This window comes from Varanus komodoensis, unplaced genomic scaffold, assembly GCF_004798865.1.
Source record: "Varanus komodoensis strain SLA01 unplaced genomic scaffold, ASM479886v1 scaffold5, whole genome shotgun sequence".
In the NCBI taxonomy this organism is placed as follows: domain Eukaryota; kingdom Metazoa; phylum Chordata; class Lepidosauria; order Squamata; family Varanidae; genus Varanus; species Varanus komodoensis.
In genome coordinates, this window is record NW_025336087.1 from 11,258,846 (window position 1) to 11,281,212 (window position 22,367).

Below are 22,367 nucleotides of genomic sequence, written 5' to 3' on the forward strand. Positions count from 1 at the left end.
CCAAGTTTTTCAAGCAAGGCTTTGATCCTGAACATAAAATTTGCCTTGTGTTAATTACAAGTTAAACCAGTGCACACGTTACATTAAACTGTTATTAAGGGAGAGAGCCCACAGCTCATAATCATAGTTAAGAGATCAAGCAATGTTACATTTGCAGCGTTCCAGTCTTGTCCAATGTAATGAATAAAGTAAGGGAAGATCAGGACAGGAGTTCATCTGTCTGGAAGCTGCCATTTATATTCAATGTTATCCTCCCCCAGCCCTGTGCATTCTAATAATCAACCCCTTCAGATGTCTTTATTCCTGACCCAAAGCTATGCTGCTAAAGCTGTTGAGAGTTGAAGTCCAAAACATCTGGAGGGCACCATATTGGGGAAGACCGTAATAATTCTTCATCTCTCATAGAGTAAACCAGCCATTTTGTATTACTTATGTTTATATAGCATTTGAAAATACTAAAACAAATTAAAAAGTGAATGTAAGTTAAAATTGGCTACCAATTTAAAGCAAACCCTCATATCAGTTCCAACATTAAAAAAGATTAAGTCCATAATCAAAATATAAATAAATAACAAGTTCATTATAAAACAGCAGTAGGAATTAGTAATAATTCAATGAGTAAAGAGCATTCAGCCAACATAATTTGTTTTAAAGTCATTAGACTACAGGCAGTCCCTGGGTTATTAATGAGTTTCATTCCTGAGAAGAAATTTGCCTTTTAAGTTGAATTTGTATGTTAAGTCAGATCATGTGTTGTTGGCCCTTTATATTCATGGGGCTTAGGGGCTCAGAACCACTGAGAAAGTGAAAAAACTACAAATATCTCTGTTCCTCCAAATTCACCAGATTGGTGGGGCAAGAGAACCTCCCTCTCTATCCTTTCACTACCCCTCTCTCTTTGGTGATAGCAATTTCCTGCAGTCGGCCTTTGACTCAGATTTTTAAATTAATAGACTTTATGGCAGTTTATAAGTATGGGTTGTAACTCAGACATTTGTAACTCAGGGAATGTCTGTATTTCTGTACCAATTCAGGAAGAATTCAACAAATAGCATAACAGAGCTAATGGAGCAAAGCTCAGGGAACCAAGGTTCCATTTAGATGCCAGAAAGCACTTCCTGACAGTTAGGACCCCAAGGATGTGGAATGGGCTTCCACGAGAGGTTGTTGAGGCCCCATCGGTGAGGGTGTTCAAAGATAGGCTGGACATGCACATGGTGGGCATGTCGTGAGTGGAGCCGACTGGTGCCGGGGGTCAGACTAGTTGGCCTGGAAGGCCCCTTCTGACTCGCTCTGTTTCTATGTCTCTATGTCTCTATGTTTCTATGTTTCTAAACATGGCCTGTATAAGTAAGCCTTTAATGACTATATAGAGGGGCATGTGTATTTTTGTTAGAATAGATTTCCATAAACATTAGACCCTCTGTATACCTACCAGAATAATTGATTTCACTTTTAGGCACATGGGGAGTTCCTCTGAGGCTGACCTCAAGATACAGACTGGTAGTTAAAGGAGTAAGTCCCAGACCATCTAAGTTTTAAAGTTTGTTGGTTTTATTTCCTTGTCAACTGCCTGGAGCATATGGCAATGGGGTAGTATATACACAGAATAAAAATAAAATATTTTATTTGTATTAGGTTGCATTAAGTTGTGTTTTAGATTGTATTAGACCTGAAAATGTGCTGATAGCCAGTTCATCTGGCATAATATTGGTGTTATATGCTCCAACTGAAATGTCCCAAGTAAGGTCTGAATGGCCATGTTGAGACACATGTTGAGATTTCTAGACTGTTTTCAGAACCATCCCAGTGTGGTATGGATGTCACCAACTGAGACTTGGTTTATGTCCTTCTGTAGGATCTCTATGAACTTGGTTCTTCTGGGGTAATGTGACTCCATGGAAGACCAAATGCAAATCTCCATGCAGATCGTTTGGTGTTTCAACCACTGGCATCTCTATCTTGGATTATGTTTCATCTTTTTATATCTTCATCTACTCTAGAACCATCCCATTAGTTGAAGAGTTCTGTAGGCTCACTGGGATGAGCAAATGGAAACAAGGAAGAAAGTAAACATATTGATAACAGTTCCTTTTTTAAAAAATATAGGCAATGTTAAAGTAAGCTTGCATGGAGAGGATTTAGGCAAAAATTATTGCTTGTTCAAAGAGAAGGGCTCAAAGAAAGAAAAAAGTAAAATGTTAATCAGTGGTTCAGCTTTGCAAAAGGGTCTGCCTTTTTTGTGGCAATTTTTAGACACAAATTCTTTAGAATTGACTGGTTCCTGTTTCTGTTTTCAGTATACTTTAAGTTTCATTAGATCATGAATTCTGACTGTAGATCCATTGGCAATATCCAGTGTGACACTGCTCTGAACATAAATTAAGCTGCTTGTACAAGGTTTCCCTGGGAAATCCATCAGGCGGGCAAGTGCTGTTGGTCTTGTGCTAGAGGTCGTTTAACACTAGCACAACATAAATTAACAACAGTGTTGCATTGTATACTGCTCTGCATCTTGTTCTCTCTTCATCTCCTATCATTTCCAGCTCCACACATAGCACTGTTTTGTAACTGAAATACTTTCCAGACTTGTGTATACAACTAAGATAAATTGTACTTTTCTTTTAATTTGGCGCATGCATATCAAGGTAGTCTTTCTAAAGAAGCCTAGGAAATGAGGGGGAAATCCAATGATTTCAAATAGAATATTAGTATGCAGCATGAGCTGGAATTAGGGAATCTATTGTATTTTGCTTCAGCTTTACAATGATATGAAATTTCTGGTATGTTTCCTATTGATTCATGTTGAGAAACTAATGCAGCAGTATGATAAGAGGGGAAAGCATTTGCTGTATGTATTGTTCGTTAGAGTTGGCTGGTAAGATATATTTTTGTAAGGAAATGACCTTTTAGTACACATTTTCTTCAAGTAAAGGGAGTGGGCATCCTGTTACCTCATATGTTTTTAAGTCATATTCCATTCTGATACTGTAAGAAGGTTTCATTACCATAGTGCTGACTTCTTGATTCCATGTTTAAAAGAATGGAACACAAGCCTTCTCTGTTGAGTAAAATGAGTGGGGCTGCTTGCAGCGTTAAATTTATTATTGAAAAAGCAGAAACCCTCCAGGTTACCCTAAAACCAGAGGCTAGTATAGAAGAGAGCAGGATTACTAGTACTTCTGCTGATCCCTTTGAGGAAAATGTTATTTTGTAAGTATTATCTGTGTCAGTTGTCTCTTTTCTTATGATGACTACTTTGCATATGGTTCTGATCAATATTGACTAACCTAATGTTTCCCAACCTTCAAATGTTTTGGACTTCAGTCCCCATCACTCTTAGCATGGATCATGGTCAGGAATGCAGGTAATCTAAAATGCCTGGAAGGCAGCAGGTTAGGGAAAGCTAGACTAACCTATGTCATGTTGTAGTGGTATACAAGGCAATTAACCTGAGCTGGATCTTTTGGGGTTTTTTTAACTGTATGTTGTATCGCTCACTGAAAAACAACTACTTTTTATTTTATTTACTGGTGAATCTCACGAGGAGGCTTATATTTGTTTTGTTACTGCAGTCTGTCCTAATCTGATACCCTCCAGATGTTTTGAACTACAATTTCTAGCATTCCTTATTACTGGCCATAATGGCTGGATCTGATAGGAGCTGTGCTCAAAACATTTGGAGTACACTAGACTAGGGAAGGTTGGGCTAGTGTATTGGAATTCCTTTTACTGATTAAGCTTCCCTCTCTTTTTGTAATCAAGTGCATATGCTAGAAGCTAAAAAGAAAGGAAAAAAGTATTTTTCTTCCCATGTTTAAAAATGTCTAACAATTTAAAAAAATAACACAAAAATGCCATCGGTTTTATAACTTGAACTATTTTTTATTTTTTAGTTCAAATGGATAAAATATTTTTTGGAGACATTTAAGGAGTAATAGCAAACTGGCCTCCTGAGAATGTAGCATTTGTTGATGTAAATCAGGGCTGTTAAAGCTTAGTTCTGCGGGCCAGATCTGGCTATACAGCTATGTTCCCTTACCCTGGTCCACCCCCTTTTCCCCTGTTACCAGTTGTTTGGTGGATTTCCTATCTTTACATATTTTCACATTCTAAAAGATTGAACTCTCTCTCCTGAGTTTTAAGGTAGTCATTTTTGTCCTTTCCCCTTTGCCTTTGGCTCACCCAGTGCTGGAATGTGGCCCCTGAGAACTACTCAGTACTAATTTCACCCTTGGGCTGAAAGAGATTGGACAGGCCTGATTTAAATATGATAGATTATATACCTATACGAAGACAAACGTTTGGCTAACTCATGCTAAATATGACAGTAGATACCTGATCCAACTTACATGCAAATTCAGTTTAAAGATGTTCTTGGGGAATGGAACTCATTTGTAATCTGAGGACTGCTTGTATATTGTTCTGGTAATTTTGGATGAAACTGGCTCTCTAGATCAGATGTGGGCAGCGTCAGGCCCCACAGGCCAAAGGCCTCACAGGCCAAATCCACCCCTCTGTGTTTCCTGAGTGGCCCATTTCCCTTTACCCAGCACACTGAATGTATAGTGGTTCCTGGCTTTTGTGCAATTACTTACGCATTAAGTAATTAAGAGGTAAAACATCCCTCTTAAGACTTAGATATTGATAATAAGGCCTTTAAACTAAAATACATGGGGATGGGCATTGTATTTTTGGTCCCATACTCTTTACCTTCAACCATACCTGCTTCTGAATTGTGAGCCCCAACAACTCTTCTGAAATTGAATTTTGCCCCTGGGCTGAAAGATGTTTTCCACCCTGATCTAGCTCTTCCCAGTATGGCTTTTGGTCTGGTTACCTTGGGTACCATACTTGGATGAGTAGCACCTGTGAATGAGTAGTACAGAGGGAGTGTGACACTGCTGGTTTCCCTGGACTTCACAGTGATATTCGTACTATCCAATACAGTGCTTTCCTCTGGAGCACCTTGTAGGAATATTTATTTATTTGTATACCACCCAATAGTTGAGGCTCTCTGGGCAGTTTACAGATGTATAAATGAATAAATTACACAAACACACATAGCAGTTGCATAGAAATAGTCTTAAAGTGGATGGCATGTTGAGCTGGTTTTGTTTGTTCCTTAGAGTGGAGCCCCAGAAGGTGGTACTGGAACACAACTACTCCGCCTGTTTGATCTTTGGGATTCCATAATGCTCCATCTGGTCACTCCTGCTCTTCAGCATGTGTGTGAAATGGCTGGGAAGTAATTTGTGCTGTAGAGTCAGATCTGTGCTGTTGAATTATCAGTATAGTCAGCTCTCTGTTCAAATTCATCTGATCCTAGGGAGGTGATGGAACCCTTACACTTGTTTATCAGCTGAGAAGGACTGGGTGGAAGAAAACAAGCTGAAACTTAATCCTGACAAGTTGTCAGTAGACCATTTGCTAGTGTAGTGTCTATCCTGCCTTGGATGAAACTGTACTGTCTAAAATGTTTTGTGTTTTGGATAAGTTGCTCAGTTAGAGGCATCAAAGGCAGCAAGTGGTTCTTTCCAACGTCTTCAGCATGCATTTTGTTTGATATGTGTGCATATTGAAACTCCCTTGCTCTCTTATACAGATTGTTATGCTGTGTTGACATATTTATTATGTTACATTATTTTTGGTACACTGTTCTCATTTTAACAATGCTTGCTTTCTGAATCCAGTCAGTGCAATTGGAGGTGGCATACAGAGTTAATACTTAAAGCCAATAAATGCCTATTCCGATATTAGTCCCCTTGAGTTCAGTGGAATTTACTTTCAGATATATATGTATAGGACTGCAGTATAAAGTAACTCTTTGAGTTCTGCCAAGTGTTAAGAGAAAATGTGCTTGATTTTAACAGAGAGGAATGGCTTTCCCCCTCTAGTGAAGAAGAACCTGACTTCCTTTTTCTCTCTGCTTTCTCTCTTATGTCCCCTTTTCCTTTCTGATAATGTGTGAATTCTATGTGTGAGTATCTGAACATTCATTCACCTTAAATGCTTTTAGAAGGTATATTCAGCATACTTTTTATGAATATGAAGAGAGAAGTCTTTACATATATTGCTTGGCATAAACTATTGCTATCCAGGTGTGCAGAAGTAGAAAATTGCCACAGTTATGTACACAAGTACCAGAATGAAGCAATTTGTCATTTCTTTCCATTTTTCTTTGGAAATACTATAAAAATCAAGCATCTCCTTGCCTGGAACTGTAAAGAAGGTCTTTTGCACCAACAAGTTCTGTTATTACATTTGTGTATATGATTTGTGTATGTGTGTTGCTTTACATAGTCACATTGTATAAAATCAATAACATTCCATGTTTAAAAAGTAGCAAGTGTATGTGTTATATTTAAAAGTGATTGCAATAACTAGACTACAGTAGAGTAATAGAGTAATATTTTGACCTTACATTAGTATTTAATCTTCAAAACTATTATTTGTAACTAGTCTAACTTTAACTAGTCTATTCTTCAGTAGTTTCATTGCCAATATCTCACTTTCTTTGGGTAAACATTGACACTATTGCAAATGTGGAACACATTTTGGGTTTGGAACACATTGGAACATATTTTGGGTTTCCTCATTAACTCATAACCAGATTGTGATACCAGTGACTTTCACACTTGTTTTCTCTTTCTTTATAGAAATGAAGATCTGAAGCATATGTTGGAAAGCAACAAAGATTCTGCTAAGCTAGATGCTATGAAGAGAATTGTTGGGGTATTTTTAAATTTTTAATGTGTATATAATGCTGACAGCTCAGAATAGTTTACTTCTGCACACTTTAAACAGACATAGACATACATAAATGTGTCCTATGTGTGCAGGTTTATTTTGGAAGTGGTGAAATTGTTAAAAGCACCCATCAACTGAAATATGCTTTTGCTTAATCATGTGGCAATTCTAATTCCTTCAAGAAAGTAGCAAGTCTGTGTGTGAACCCTATGAACACAGTATAGTTAATACAACAGACTAACTATGTTATTTGAGAGGCAGATGGAAGCTACAGTGGACATATGTCTGTGTTGCTTATGCTCCTTGGACATAATTCAGATGTTTCCTCTTGACTGCACTCCTGCGGTTATTTGAATGATTGTTCTCATTGACTTGTTTCACAAGTAGTGACAACCCATTGGTTTAAAAATCTATGGGTTTTTGTGGACTAGCGGGTGCACTGCCTGCAACATTCTCACCAGTGCTGCTTTTACTGCATAAACCGCAACTGTCATCTTCATAATTTGTGGAGTATCATTTATGCATTCAGATATCTGGGTTGTTTGGGAGCTAAATAACCCAGTGGTTAACCTATGGTCTATTGTTGGGTTAACTGTTGAGTTATGAAGTCCCTAAACAACCTGGATTGTTTGGATGTCATTCTGTACACCCTGTGAAATGGCTGGTTATGGAATAAAAGCAGAAGAGGTAATTGGGAACAAATGTCAGCATGGGTCCAGTCACAGCTCCCTTTACTTGGGTATATGCAGTGGACACCAGAACAGCAGACATCACCACCAGCTCCAATCCAAGTTATATCACAAACTGTTTTGAATCTTCCCATAAAGGAATCTGATATGCAGCATGGGGTACTGTTGTTCAAGAAGCACAAGGCCAAAGCATGTTTTGCATGTAGACCTAATTGCAATTAAAAACAACATAGAAAAAGGTAACTAATAGTAAAACCAGCCAATGAGTATTCTAAAAGGCATGTGACATCAGGTCATGTATTTACTGATGAGATATTTGTACTTGTTTTAGATCAGTCATTTAAAACTTTTCTATTTTGTTTGATTGAACTCATGATTGATTAATGCTAGATCCTGAAAGAAGATCAGTGTCTTCTTTCAGATGAGTGCATGTTGTATATTAGCTAATGAACAGACTGCTTAAAAGGTGTCAAAACTGAGGTTCCTCGTGGTATCTCTGCATCACACATACTTGTATGAGCTCTATGCCTGCATGGAGTCCATTGCTGGGATGATTCAACAGCTAAGAGTGATTTGGTGGGAACTCTTCCCCTCCTCCAGTGTCCATATAAAGGGAGGAGCTCCCACCATTTCCCTCAGTTATTCTTTAACTGCTTTCAGTGCCTCAGGAAATTCTTTAGTTTTTCTCTCAGATCATTTTTCTTATCTTGCCTCTTTCAATATATTTCTGAGCAGCTCTCTATATATACCCTTTTTTTCCTCTAGCCACTTTTTTTTTAACCTCCCTTCAAAAAACAGCAACAAAGACAACCTCTGCATTTTTCCCTGTCTGATCCACCTTCTCCTTAATTTTTTTTCCCTTCTCCCCCTCTCTCTTGCCTTGCCTTTCTTACTTGCCCAATGGCATAGAAGGCACCATTCTACAAGTGTGTGAGATATGGAACTAAACTGTTTCCAACGAATGGATATTCTCATTGTGCCCTGGATGAGGGGCACACCATGGACCAATGCCCCCATTGACAGGCATTTAATAAACAAGTCCACAGACATCACATGGAGCTCTGGAACAAGACTCTCCATGCATTTGATGCCCTGGTGCATTTCAGGTATCCCACCTGTCAGTGGCAGCCTCTTCAGAGGTCCATGTTTTCAACCACAGCCATGGCTCCAACTGTGCCTGCATTACCTCTTCAGACTCTGGGCAAGTCAGCAAAGCTTAAGAAAAAGTTGGCCAATAGGGCCAAAAATTGAGACCGAAAGATCCAGTACTCACCAAGTCTAAACAGCACTAGATGGACTCCCAGGTGGTACCAACCACTTGGGAAACCAGAAAGATTTTTTTGGCTAATGGGGTGGGATATAAACTCAATCAACAAAGAAACCATGCATGACACCACCACCGAGATTGAATCTTCCTAGCAACAGGCTCCATAGAGTTGCAGAGCCTGAATGGCCACTTGAAGAATAACAGTTATAGGTAAACAACCTGCCTTTATAATTGCCAGATTAGCTTCTATACAGAAGCTTTTATAACTAGGTTGAAGAGCTGTATTGCTGTCTGCAAAGAGTAACACTGGGTGCATGACAGTTGATACATGATGTTGAAAACTGCAACAGGTTAGTAAAGAAACTTGCATACTCTTAAAGTGTTATCCTTCTTTTATAAAATACAGTGGACTGGAGCTTTTCACATGGGCTATTTAAAGCTGCTAAATTGAAATGGTATCTTAGTCTTTGAAATACCCATTATGTTCTTTTGGCTTAATGAGCCATGAACAAAGGAGGATTTACACTGATCATTATGACTTAATGAGACAAAATATGCTTTTAAGACATCCTAAATACATATTTACATGGTACACTGCAGCTATTATGATTGGTCAGTTAAATAATGCAAGTTACACATGTGAATTTCCATGATATGTTTAAAAATTATGCTCTAAATATTAAATCCCATCACAATAGAATGGTGTGTTTTACACCAAATATACCTGAAACTTTTTCATACACTGTAGTATTAAATCCAGTAGTCTAAATTCCCTTGTAGTTTGGTATTTGTGATCTCCAGAAATAGTTTGGTTTCCACTAAAATTATCAGAGCAATATTTTATAGGTTGCATTTGGCAAGGAAGAAGACTGTGACCAACAATTCTGAAAGGAAACTACAGCATTATTCTGATATACACAAGTTTCCTCCTGTGCATATTAAGTTGTTGCTCAATAGCCACACTATTGCATATCTGTTAATGTTTGGTACATTTTTCAGATCTTAAAATGTTAAATACTGCTCACATGGCTAGATGCATTCCCTTGATTATTTTGAAATGAAATGGCAATTTTGCATAATTTTGTTTTATAAATTAAAACATATTTCTTTGAAAAAGCTTAGAATTTTCTTCATTGTAGCTTTATGGTAGCAGTGGGAAATCATTTTCAGCCCATGGGCCAAATTGGTTCTGGGCTAGAATGTCGGTGGTCATAAATCAAAAGCAAGTATAGCTGTTGCTGGCATGCACCACTTGCACACCTACTAAAGGCTTGTATGCCTTTCACTTGCAAGCAGTCTTTACCTAGCCCTACCTCCTCAACTGATTCATGTGTATCAGCTGTGGGGGGGATATTTTTTTCCTACTGTGCCCTGAGGAAGGCTCCCTTTCGCAGTACTGAGCAGTAAGAAAGGCTGCTTACTACCAATAACTTCCTTCCCTGTCTCAGTGCCAGGCCTTGGTCTTGGGAAAGAAGCTTAAGTCAAAAGGACAACCACTGAGGGTCATATTTGAGTCACAAGGTCAAGTGTTCTCCTGCCCCTTATACATTGCTCTACTAAATAATTTTGAAAGGACATACGTATTCAAAAATGAAGAAGCTTTAAAGAACTGAAAAATTTCCAATATTATTATAATGTGTTATTTGAAAACATGTTTCATTTTTTGTTTTAAGATGATTGCCAAAGGGAAAAATGCATCTGAATTGTTTCCTGCTGTAGTGAAGAATGTAGCAAATAAAAATATTGAGGTATGGTAACAAATCTTGTCATTTTGTTATTTTTAAATGCAGCTTTTAAAGCTTCCAGCTCAATCCCATGAAATTGCTTTCATCAGAATTTAATTCCAGTTAAACAGTGTAGAAATAATAAAGTGAACTGAAGTAGGAACTTCTTATGTTGAGGTATTTGTAAAATTGGTAAATTGCAAAGTGGTGAAACACTTGCTAGCTGAGGAAACAATCACAAGATTTAACATGACAACTGGTAACATAAATGTCTCATTTTTTGTTGTGATTGCCAAGGGGAAAAAAATATCTGGAAATATTTATTCCCAGGATGGGTTAGTATGATGTATGGATACAACTGTTATATTGACTGGAACAGATATTCCTTCCAAGGTGCAGGGTTGAATCTGCACACAATGAACACAAGTAAATAATCTCTGGTGTTATTCCATATTCACTAGCAGAAGACTTTGCACATTATTATGGTACTTTCATTTTTACAGCAGGCCTCATGTTTCCATTTGTTTCAGTCTTAATGCTGTAAAACAGAAAATATCTTCTACACATTGAAGGCAGAAGGCCTGCATACAGGACAGAAACTGCCTTGGTTGCTCTGTACGATGACCTTTTCAGGGAGAGGGATGGGGGAGTGTGACCCTGTTGGTTCTCCTTGACCTCTCAGTGGCTTTTGACACCATCAACCATGGTGTACTTCTGGACAGGCTGACTGGGTTAGGAGTGAGAGGCACTGCTTTGTGGTGGTTCTGCTCCTACCTGACTGACTGAGTCCAGAAGGTGGTGCTGGGGGGCAGTTACTCTACCCCATGGCAGTTGTGTCATAGGGTTCTGCAGGGCTCTGTACTGTCCCCAATGCTGTTCAATATCTACTTGAAACCACTGGGAGAGGTCATCCAAAGGCTTGGACGGAGGAGTCAGCAATATGCTGCCGACACTCAGCTCTACCTCTCTTTCTCATAGGTGGGGGGGGGGCCTCTGATACATTAGGAGGGCATTACCCTTTCCTGGAAGGGGTCACACTCCCCCTAAAGGACAGGGTCCACAGTCTGGAGTGCTCCTGGATCCTAGTCTATCCCTGGAATATCAGGTGGACTCAGTGTCTAGGAGTGCCCTTTTCCAGCTGTGGTGGATTTTCCAGCTCTGCCCCTACCTAGACAGATGTAACCTGAAAATAGTTACCCATGCTCTGGGAACTTCCAAAATAGATTATTGTAATATGCTCTATGTGGGGCTGCCTTTGAAGATGGTCCCTAGAGAGGTCTGCCTGGTGCTGTCATTATATGCTTTTCGGCGCCAGGTCAAGACCTTTTTATTTGACCAATATTTTAAAGCTAATTAATTTTAATTGTATTTTTATTCATTTACTTCATTTTAACCATGTCATTTTATACTCAGTTGTGGTGTAGCCAATTTATTTTATTTAGGACTGGATATTGTACTTGGGGTTTAAATGTCTGTAAACCACCCAGAGAGCCCTCTGGGCTATGGGGATGGTATATAAATACAATCAATCAATCAATTGCAACTGGTGCAGAAGCAGGCTGCTCAGTTGGTAACTGGTACTTCTAGAGTGGCCCATATAACACCAGTTCTGAAAGAACTTAACTGGCTACCAGTTGTGGCCCAGGCCCAATTCAAGGTGCTTGTGTGTGTGTGTGTGTATTGCTTTTGTATGCCAAGATCTCAGGATGGCTTACGATATTTAAAAAAACAATTAAAACAATGTCAATAAATAATAGAACAGAAAAAAACAATAAATCACATAACAAACAGAGACTAAACTTAAAAGCTGTTAAATTTTAAAATACTGTTTAAATATAAAGGTCTTGGCCTGGTGCTGAAAAGAATATAAACTTGGCACCAGGCGTACCTCTCTGGGAAGTACATTCCAGAGTCTGGGTGCCACAGCAGAGAAGGCCCTACTCCAAGTTGATGACCTTTTTACCTCTCTTAGAGATGGTTCCCGGAGCAGGGCTTCTCCCATAGATCTTAAGGGGCATGAGGGCATATATGGAAGGAGACGTTCCTACAGGTATCCTGATCCCAAGCCGTTTAGGGCTTCATAGGTCAAAACCAGCACCTTTAATTGGGCCTGGACTTCAACTGGAAGCCAGTGGAGCTGGTAGAGGACCGGCATTATGTGAGAGTAACAGCCAGTCCCCCTCAGCAGCCTGGCAGCTCTATTCTGTACCAGTTGCAGTATCTGAACCGTTTTCAAGGGCAGCCCCATGTAGAGTGCGTGGCAGTAATCCAATTTTATTTTATTTACATAGAAATATAAATAAAAATATTTTATTTACATATAAAACCCTACATGACTTGGGGCCTGGGTATCTAAAGAACTGTCTGCACCCACCCCCTTAGATCAACTCAGGAGGCCCTTCTACAAGAACCACCCCTCAGGGAGATGATAATTCATAATTTTCATCATCACCATTTCCATTATTGCACAAATGCATTCTTACCGTTGACCAATATGTATGGTCTTGGCTGATCAGTTTCAGAAGTAGCAGGTACCATATGGACATTTACAAGGTGGAACCAATATATAGGCTACTTTGTGCACAGTTGTCAATGGTCAATGACCAAATTATCAATTAAAAATCACTGGTAGAATGGGGCAAGCTGCAAGGGTAGTGCACCAAAATGGTGGGACAGTATTTCCACCTTAGTGATGTAATCCTCTGTGCTCTTAAGTGTTGAACTGCCAGTTCATAGTATGTTCCACAATTTTAGCATTTCCCTGAAACTCCAGCAGCTTCAGAAAGGGCAGCTACTATTTTCTTCCTCTCCAGTTTTATGGCTCTGTTTTGAAGTACGTAGTGTGGTTTTCTAACAGTTCTTTAAGAAACTGCAGAAATATATACACATTTAATGACTGGGAAGCAAATGAAAGGGGAATTTGAACCAATTTAAAAACTGAGGACTAGATGGACAAGAAATTTGCACACTTACAGTAACCATAGCAGATACTGTCATCCAGTCCCATTCCCCCCTCCCCAACTTTTGGTGCACTTTATTTTACTGGTGCAGTCTCATTGTGTCAATTTCTGTGTATATTCTCTACTCCACTTTGCTGCTTCTTTCTAGCTAGAACATACAAGAAAATTGACCATGAAAAATTATACATATTGGACAGCTGCAAGAAAGCACTTACCAAAGACTAAATTATAATAAATTATGAACGTGTTTGTGCAATTGCTGAAAAATGCTGTGTGTGGCTCAAAGCCAGTAGTGCTCATTGCTCTGGTAACGCCATTTCCATGTTGAAGCATGGTGGCAGCAGCATCATGTTGTGGGAATGCTTGCCTCAGCAGGGACTATGAAACTAGTCAGGATTTAGGGCAAGATGGATGGAGGTAAATACATGGCAATTCCAGGGGAAAATCGTGTTTCATTCTGCAAAGGACCTGGAAGTGGAGCAGAGATTCGTGGTCCAGCAGAAATTTGACCCTAAGCACACAATCAAAGTAACACCGGGGTGGTTTAAAAACAGGATCCTGAATATCTTAGAGTGGTCCAGTCAACACCCAAACTTCAGTGCAAAAGAGAATCTGTGATAAGACTTGAAAGTTGCTGTTCACCAAGTGTCCACATCCAGCCTGACAGATCTGAGGCAGTTTGCCAGGAAGAATGCAAACATTATAGAATCCAGATGTACAAGAAGTTTCCCAAGAGGACTTGCAGCTGTAATTCCTGACAAAGGTGTTTCTACCCAATAGAGGTTGGATAGTTAGGGCAACCAACAAGTGCCAGTTTCTTTTTGTTCACTTAACAAAAAGCAATAATCTATTTCAAGTCCAGTTTGTAACACAACAAAAGTTGAAGAGGTGTGTATGAATACTTCTTGCAAAGCATTGCAGCTTTTGTTAGACCTGCTCCATTTTATTGCCAAAATTTTAAAAAATATTTTGTACCTCTTACAATGCTGAGTATCTTGTGCATACTAAGTGTTAACACTTCCAGTTAAATTCATTTTAGTTCCATGTTGTAATGAAACAAAATGTGGAAAAATCAATGGGAGGGCACTTCTGCATGGCATTGTAAATTAGGTACAGCTGTTGACAGTTTTGACTCAGAATTTTTGGTATCTTTCAGTGGACTTTTGCTGTACAAATAAATGCACTGAAACAGTTATAGTGTTTCCGCTGCAGAACCTATTCAGGGCATACTGAAGGTTCAGAATGCCTGCTACCATGCTTCCCCAAAAATAAGACCGGGCCTTATATTAATTTTTGCTCCAAAAGACACATTAGGGCTTATTTTCAGGTGATGTCTTATTTTTTCTTACAAAAGTCATGAGATTCTTGCCCCAAGAGTCCTCCACGATTCCTTTTTTGTACTTGACGGAATAGCTCTTTTTGTACCCATCTTGCATTTTGCAACCGTGCATTAAGTACATCCGTCACAACACATGACGTATTGACGTTATTTGCGTGTTGTGTCTGTACTCTGGTCATTCAGCAATAAGTCTCATGTTCATCAGTTTACATAAGCATTTACCTCTCATCCAAAGGCGTTCACTTCAGTATTTACAAATAGTTAATTATAATGTATATTATAATTTATTTTAAGTATTAATGTCAAAATATTATTTATTTATATTTAATTATATATTAACATTATTTTATAATTCAATACATCTATTGTGTGTTGCAACAGACATACTACTGTGTTTCCTGGTCTGTCTTGCTGACGATCTTAACTGGGGCTTATTTTTGGGGTAGGGCTTATATTAAGAGCAAAAAATCATGCTAGGGCTTATTTTCCGATTAGGTCTTATTTTGGGAAAACATGGTAATTGCAGGAAAAGCCAGCATAACCAAGCAAGACTTCAGTTATTTCCAAACAGCATTTTAGCTGCTTGAGATTAGGAATGGGTGTTGTCCAGTCTCCTTAATCTTACATGCTCTGGCAACAAAGTATATATATCTGGGAGAGGTTTTGGACATAGGTTTTATAGTTAACTTATTCTGCTTAATGAACAGTGTGTGTGTGGCAGGGATGGGAAGCATTACAAAACTACTGAAGGGCACTTTGTTATAGATTTTAGTAAAATTCATTTTCATAAGAGCACATCGCCCTAGACTTAGTTATATTCCTCATGTCAAAAGATATAGAAAAGTGACCTAGAAAGCAATTGGCAGTGTAGAACAGAAATAATCAAAGGTTTAGTCAATAACTCATGAAGTTTGATATACGTTTATTGATAAACTAATTAAACAGATCTGCCTGTGTTCCTCAACTCTAATGTGTCTCTGTTATTATTAGTTTTAAAGGGAGGAGTGCTGTAACATTGAATGAAGGTAAATGATAAAAGAACAGTGCAGTCACGAAACTGAAGTACTCCTGCCTCTAGTCTCAGAGTGGTTTCAAGGAAAGGAGGCTTTCTCTGCACACCTGCAGGCATTCACTATACAGGCCTCTTGTTGTCAATGTTGATTGCTGCTTGTTCATAGTAGAACAAATAATTTACTGCCTTGTAACCTTCTGTGATTTAATATCTTGGTTTTTGGCAGAATGGGCAGAAAAACATCTCTTTTTTCCAGATAGTGACAATAATTATAGAGCTGCAGTTAAAGGTTTTTCAGAGTTTCCATTATAAACCTTTATGATCAATTCATAAGACTTTTTTTTGTCTTTGCTTAGGTTATGTTTGGAATTTAACTAAAATGCACTTCTTTTAAGTTATAATACTTAGGACAGTTTAAGAGTTTGAAACCTTTTATTATATATTTATTGTCCCATGGCGTTTAGAATTTCTGTTCCTCACATCTGTGACTTAAGAAAAACTATTTCATAGTTCTAAATGCAGACTTTTACCTGGAGATTTATATGGATGTAAATTCTAAATGATGTTAATTATAATATTTCAACATAAATAAACCAATCTTTTTCAGATTAAAAAACTTGTATATGTCTACCTGATGCGCTATGCGGAGGAACAGCAGGACCTAGCACTGCTATCAATTAGTACTTTTCAGCGTGCTCTGAAAGTAAGTAAATATCAAATTAGCAGTGCTTCCTGGGAAGTTGTTTGTCTTTTCAAAGAAGTAAGTTATTTTTAACAGAGAAAAACAAAACCAGAAGAAAATCTATCATCTAATTATCGTAAGGCCTTGTGATTATGCTAACTTGCTTGGTTGCCCTTACACAGTGGCTCAAATCTATTTTAGTAGCCAGTATTGTCTACAAATGTCATGTCATACATCAATATTGAATATGTGTCATTTTCTTTATTTAATTCTGTTTGTTACGCATAACATGAACATTTAGTGTATATTGTCATGTATGCTTTCTTTCATTCTTAATTTAAAATTAATTAGCTTTTATAGCAGAGATACAGTTCACCAAGTCTAGTATGATGTCATTAATTACTCATCCACCTCTCAGTGGTTCAGGGACTTGGGGATCTTGTTAACATGATGGGATGTTTTAGATTTGAAATAGGATGAGTAGCATCCATTCTTCTTTTCCTTGGACTTGGAGAAGGACAGATGCCTAATGCTGGTCAAAGAGGGGATTGCTTAAAAACTATGAAGTCACTTTTGTCTCTGTTTGAAGTGACTTCAATAAAGGACTTTGTCCTTAAGATTCAGGATTGGTCTTAAAATTTATGCCTTGTCATTGAGGCATGAGGGGCACCTGCTGTAGGTGCTCGGTACCTTTAGTCTCTGTTCTCCGTCAGTTTTATTCTAAATAGCTCTGATGATATATCTCCCTGGGCTGGAAACATAACATCCCTCTAGGACAATATAATATCTGGAAACATAACATTCCTCTAAGACAATATAATGTCTGTATATATCTGTGTGAGTTGCATGTGTGTCTCACATGAAACTTGTTTTCTTAACATAAGGCTTTAGCATGTGCCACTGCAACACCTCAGTCCTGCTGCTTTTTGAAATAGTTTTGTTAATTGTATGAGTAACTCGACTTGAATCTTGGATGTCATGGTTCAGGTTTCTCCCAATGCCCTGGACAATTTTGCCTGAGATCAAAATAGACCAAGACGTTGGGAGAAACTTCAACCACTGCATGCAAAATTCAAGTCCTTTATACTGTTCAGTATAAATCTTTATACTGAACAGCACCATGTCCAAAATCATCAGGATTGATGTATTCTAGTAGGAAAAGTGGCAATTTACCTCACAGGATTATATCAGCATATAAAAAGTGTAAAGTTCTTGTATTAGTAACAGTATGTGGAAGGCACTTTTCAGTAATGAAGACCTGAAAAGAAAATACTCTTGCTACTTTGATTTCTTCATCATAATTCCATATAGCATAAAGTGTCTGATCCTGCTTAATCTTGGAAGCTAAGCAGGGTTGGGCCTGGTTGAAATTCAGTTGAGTGAGTTAATGTTGTGAACTGCCCAGAGAACTTTGACTACAAGCAAGTACAGAAATGTAATGAATAATAATTCAATATTCAGCCAAAGAAATTAGTAATACTCCTATCAAGATATAGTTATCACAGGGTACTTAAGGAAGACATGCATTTTTTCATATCACAATTGGCTTACTCTTCATTTTATCTAATGAAAAACTTTGTGTAGCAGAAAAGCTTTTGTACCATTTATTTATTTATTTAAAGTTTTTATATGCCGTCTCCTTGCTACATAGCCTCAGGATGCCTCACAGAAATAAATAAATAAAACAATTACAATTACAGTTAAAACCTGGAAACACACTGGCTGCACAATTAAAATATATAAATATTAAACATTATTAAAATACTGTTTGAATAAAAAGGTCTTGGCCTGGCGCTGAAAAACAAATAACGACGGCACCAGGTGGACCTCTCTGAGGAGTGCATTCCACAGATGGGACGCCACCGCAGAGAAAGCCCTCCTCCGGGTACTTTGCTTCCTGATTTCTCTCACGGCTCCCGGAGGAAAGCCTCTGCTGCCAATCTCAAGGAGCGGGAGGGCAAATATGGCCGCAGGCAGTCCTTTAGGTATCCAGATCCCAAGCCGTTAAAGGCTTTATAAGTGATAACCAACACCTTGATTTGAGCCTGGACTTCAATGGGGAGCCAGTGAAGCTGGTAGAGGACTGGGGTTATATGAGAATAACACCCAGTCCTCGTCAGCAACCTGGTTGCTCTATTTTGCACCATCTGAAGTATCTGGACTGTCTTCAAGGGCAGCCTCACGTAGACCGCATTACAGAAATCCAACCGGGAAGTAACCAGTGCATGCATCACTGTTGCTAGGCAGTCGTCCTCCAGCAACAGTGGATATCGCTGTCCTTAATATCCTTAATCATAAACCCATTTTTGGGTATATGGTTAAGGATGTGTGTAGGTAGGACAGAGAACTGAATGAAATACTTTTTGGGTCCTGTTCCCCTTCTTGGAGGCCCATGTTACACGTACGAAATAGATTATGTGCATGTGTATGCATGCATGTGCACTCGCATACATCTTGTGTCAATAAAAATTTTAGTAGTGCATTTATCTGAAGATAACAGATACCTTATTTTCATTTTAGGATCCTAATCAGTTAATCCGTGCAAGCGCTTTGAGAGTTTTATCCAGTATTAGAGTGCCAATTATTGTTCCGATTATGATGCTTGCTATCAAAGAGGCATCAACTGATTTATCACCTTATGTTAGAAAAAATGCCGCCCATGCAATCCAAAAGCTTTACAGGTAAGTTCTCTCTAGCTATAAATATAGAAGAGCTGTATTTAATGCTCAGTAGAGTGTGTTATAATGAAGTTTAGCTACAGCTTATGATAACTGCCTCTTGCTAATGGGCATAAAGTCAGCAAAATGACTTTGACGAAAAGGTCTGTGTTAACATAGTTGGTAGCCTGTCAAGGTTGCATGTGTGAAAGGTTGTACGAATTTTATCGAAGTGGACTGATGAAAAAATAATTCAAAATGAAGTGTTTAATGTCATCCTACCTATATAGTTTATGTAAGCTTTGCTCAAATTGGTACCCTGCAGATGTGTTGGACTATGACTTCTGAAATCTTCATACTGGCTTGGAATGATGAGAGTGGGAAGGCACCAGGTTTAGGAAAGCTGGTATACTTTATCCAGTATAGCTATGAAAACTGTGGATCCAGTTACTGTCATACTTGTTTACTTATTGAATTCAATTGTTTACGCTAGTAATGACTATCTATTGAGTCTGTTTGATAGAATAGTTATTTAAAATAGAGCTTTAATATTGTATTTTTGTGGACAGGATTCAAAGGTCTATATTCAGGATTTTCATACCTTCAAATAAATTGAATTGTGCAACATTGAGTGTTGCCATTCAAACTATTCCGTTCTCAAAAGTCTATAAAAATGCCAATGTTCATTTTCATTCTATTTCCCCTGTTCCATTCTTGCATCTAATCTTCAGTATTATTTTCATGTAGGGTATATAATTAGTCTAAAATTATAGAATACCTTAAAATGATAGAATCTGATTCTTTTTCATTGATTTTTAGCCTTGACCCTGAGCAAAAAGAATTATTAATTGAAGTCATCGAGAAACTTCTGAAAGATAAGAGCACAGTAAGTAATAAAAATCAAGTTGCTTTATACTGTAATTAGAACTGTGATCTTTTTACTTTTAATGAGATGATGATGATGATGATGATTATTATTATTATAACATTTCTATGCCGCCCCTTGCCGAAACCTCGGGGCGGCTTACAACACGATAAAATACAATGAAATACAATAGATGCTATTGTAAACTTTAAGCAGGGTTACAGTGGCTAAGGAGAGCATTATATGTAGCATAACTACTGCAGAAAGTGCAATCTTTGTACAGCCTCCCAAGCTCTGTCTGGAGTCCCCCACATGCAAAACAAATGTGGAAGGGAAAGATGCCTTAAGAACAAGCTCTGCATTTCTTGATGTAGAATAGAAACCTTATTGATAGAGGATCCCAGGAAGCAGAGAGTTGATGGTTTCTGTCTGCTTCCAGAGATTCTTTAGGAATGAGGTTCCTGTTGTGTGGTAGAAACCATAGTGTCATGAGCTGATCCCTTCCTTTTTTCCTTCTGGTTATCAAACTCAAGACAACCCCTTGAAGTACATTTTTTAAATTTAAACTTAACTGATTACAGAACAGTATGAATTTTAAATAGCCTTCTCTCAGGGTTGAAAGAGATGCATCTGCTCATGTAAAAGGTTGAATCCAAACTGGAATCTTCCTCTCTGTCCCTCTCTTTTAGTAAAGCTTCTGACTCCACCCTCAGAATGGCTCTTGCTGCTTGAGGGCATGACAGGGAAAATACTGAAGACCCTCTAATTGGGCAGCTGTTTCTCTTGTCAACTCCTTCCTGGGTTAAAGACTGGATCTGATCTCCCCGATTTGATCTCCCTCCCATCCTAAAAACCTTTCAGCTCCTTCCATTGTCAAGCTCGGCTTCACTAGATAACCTTGAAACTTCAGTGACCTTACCCCCACCCCCACCTCAGAATCAGATGAGTCCGAAATAAGCAAGTGACAGACCCACTCTAAACATAGATCCTATTCCTGGGGTATCTCCCCCCACCCGTGTGTGTGTGGCTGAGGCAAGGCATGGGCCTCAGTACTTTGATACTGTTACTGCAAGATCAAAATTCATTGCTTCTGGTATGTGCACTTGTGTCCATGCATGGGATGAGTTTGTGTCAATATTCACCGTTATGAAAGTATGCATGATTATTGCCAGGTGTCATTCAGAGAAAAAAATCATTAAGTAGCATTGGAAGAATACACTCCTGGTCATAGTTTCAGCATAGAGCTGTAAATGAAGGTAAGGGTCCTGGGCTGATCCAAGACTGAAAGAAAACAGTGTCACCAGTCGCCACTGCATGGTGGCTATCGTGCTTCTTGGATAGAAACAAAGTATTTACTTTTATCCTTAGCCACAAGATGTGAAGGTGTGTGTTGAAGCAGGATAACTTACTGCTTATTTTATAGCAGATTTTAGGTTCATTGATGTTCAAAGGGCTTTTGAGGTCTCCAGCTGTGGGTGTAAATACATTTTTCTTTAACAACAAATTGAGTAGCCATGTGTCCTGCGAATACTAGATAGGATTATCTGCAGCAGCTGACTCTTGGGAGGTCAAATAATTTGCTTGTTAAAAATGAGTTGAAGAATTGGTGATGGCTTTGTGATGAGATTACTGATGTGTTCTAAACGGGAATATTGCCTTTGGGAAAATGGAGCAAAGAAAGGTGCATTCTTTAACATATTTAACAGATATGCTAGAAGTAATGTGCAGTGTTCAGATTGCAAATGTGTGGGTAACCTAGTGTTTTCCAAAGTTATTGATTTAGTGTTGGTAAAAGATTTACTGTTGTAGTGAAAAAATAACTGAGTTTTTGCAGATGCTGTATTGTGATAGATCTATTATCCAGCTATTAGAAGATAAATGACTGATCTTTACCAGCTTCCATGCTTCCAGAAAATTGAAATAAGAAGGGGAATATCATTTGGGCTGTATGATTAGGGCAGGTGGGATGGCTATTAATTTAAAAGAAGGAAACGTTGGCAGCATAGGCCAACATGCACCATATTATCAATCAAGCTTTGATACACTTCTTGTGATGACCCAGCACTCTCAGGTTTTTGCAACGTTAATTAGAATTCATGACAAAATAGATGCAAGGAAACGTTTTGTACCCTTCATAATTTTATAGAAAATTTATTGTTATTAGAGGAACCATTTGCTTAGTGTGATTTTTTTCATTACCAGCTTGTCAACTAGCATAGATAATCTGGAGAAAATATGAACTCCATAGATTGGGTGTCACTTTTGTTGATGGTTCATGTAGTTTACCTTGGAGCGCAGCTAATGGCTGAAGTTCATAGCAACAGCACAGAAAAACGTGGCAACCAGTGAAAGACAAATGAACCATGTTTATTGCTTTAATATAAAAAATACATAAATGGAAAGTTGTATTTGAATTTGATGA

The 22,367-nt window shown here is 38.3% G+C and overlaps 1 protein-coding gene across 7 annotated transcripts in view; it reads left to right on the top strand.

The window, feature by feature from the left end:
• AP3B1 (adaptor related protein complex 3 subunit beta 1) overlaps positions 1-22,367 on the top strand; it is a 167,849-nt gene that overhangs the window by 11,921 nt on the left and 133,561 nt on the right. For all 7 annotated transcript variants that reach the window (XM_044446339.1, XM_044446337.1, XM_044446338.1 and 4 more), the window contains exons 2-6: positions 6,660-6,735; positions 10,380-10,454; positions 16,349-16,444; positions 18,944-19,104; positions 19,900-19,966. In XM_044446339.1, coding sequence (XP_044302274.1) covers positions 6,660-6,735; positions 10,380-10,454; positions 16,349-16,444; positions 18,944-19,104; positions 19,900-19,966 — 475 coding nt within the window. The remainder of the gene's footprint in view (positions 1-6,659; positions 6,736-10,379; positions 10,455-16,348; positions 16,445-18,943; positions 19,105-19,899; positions 19,967-22,367) is intronic.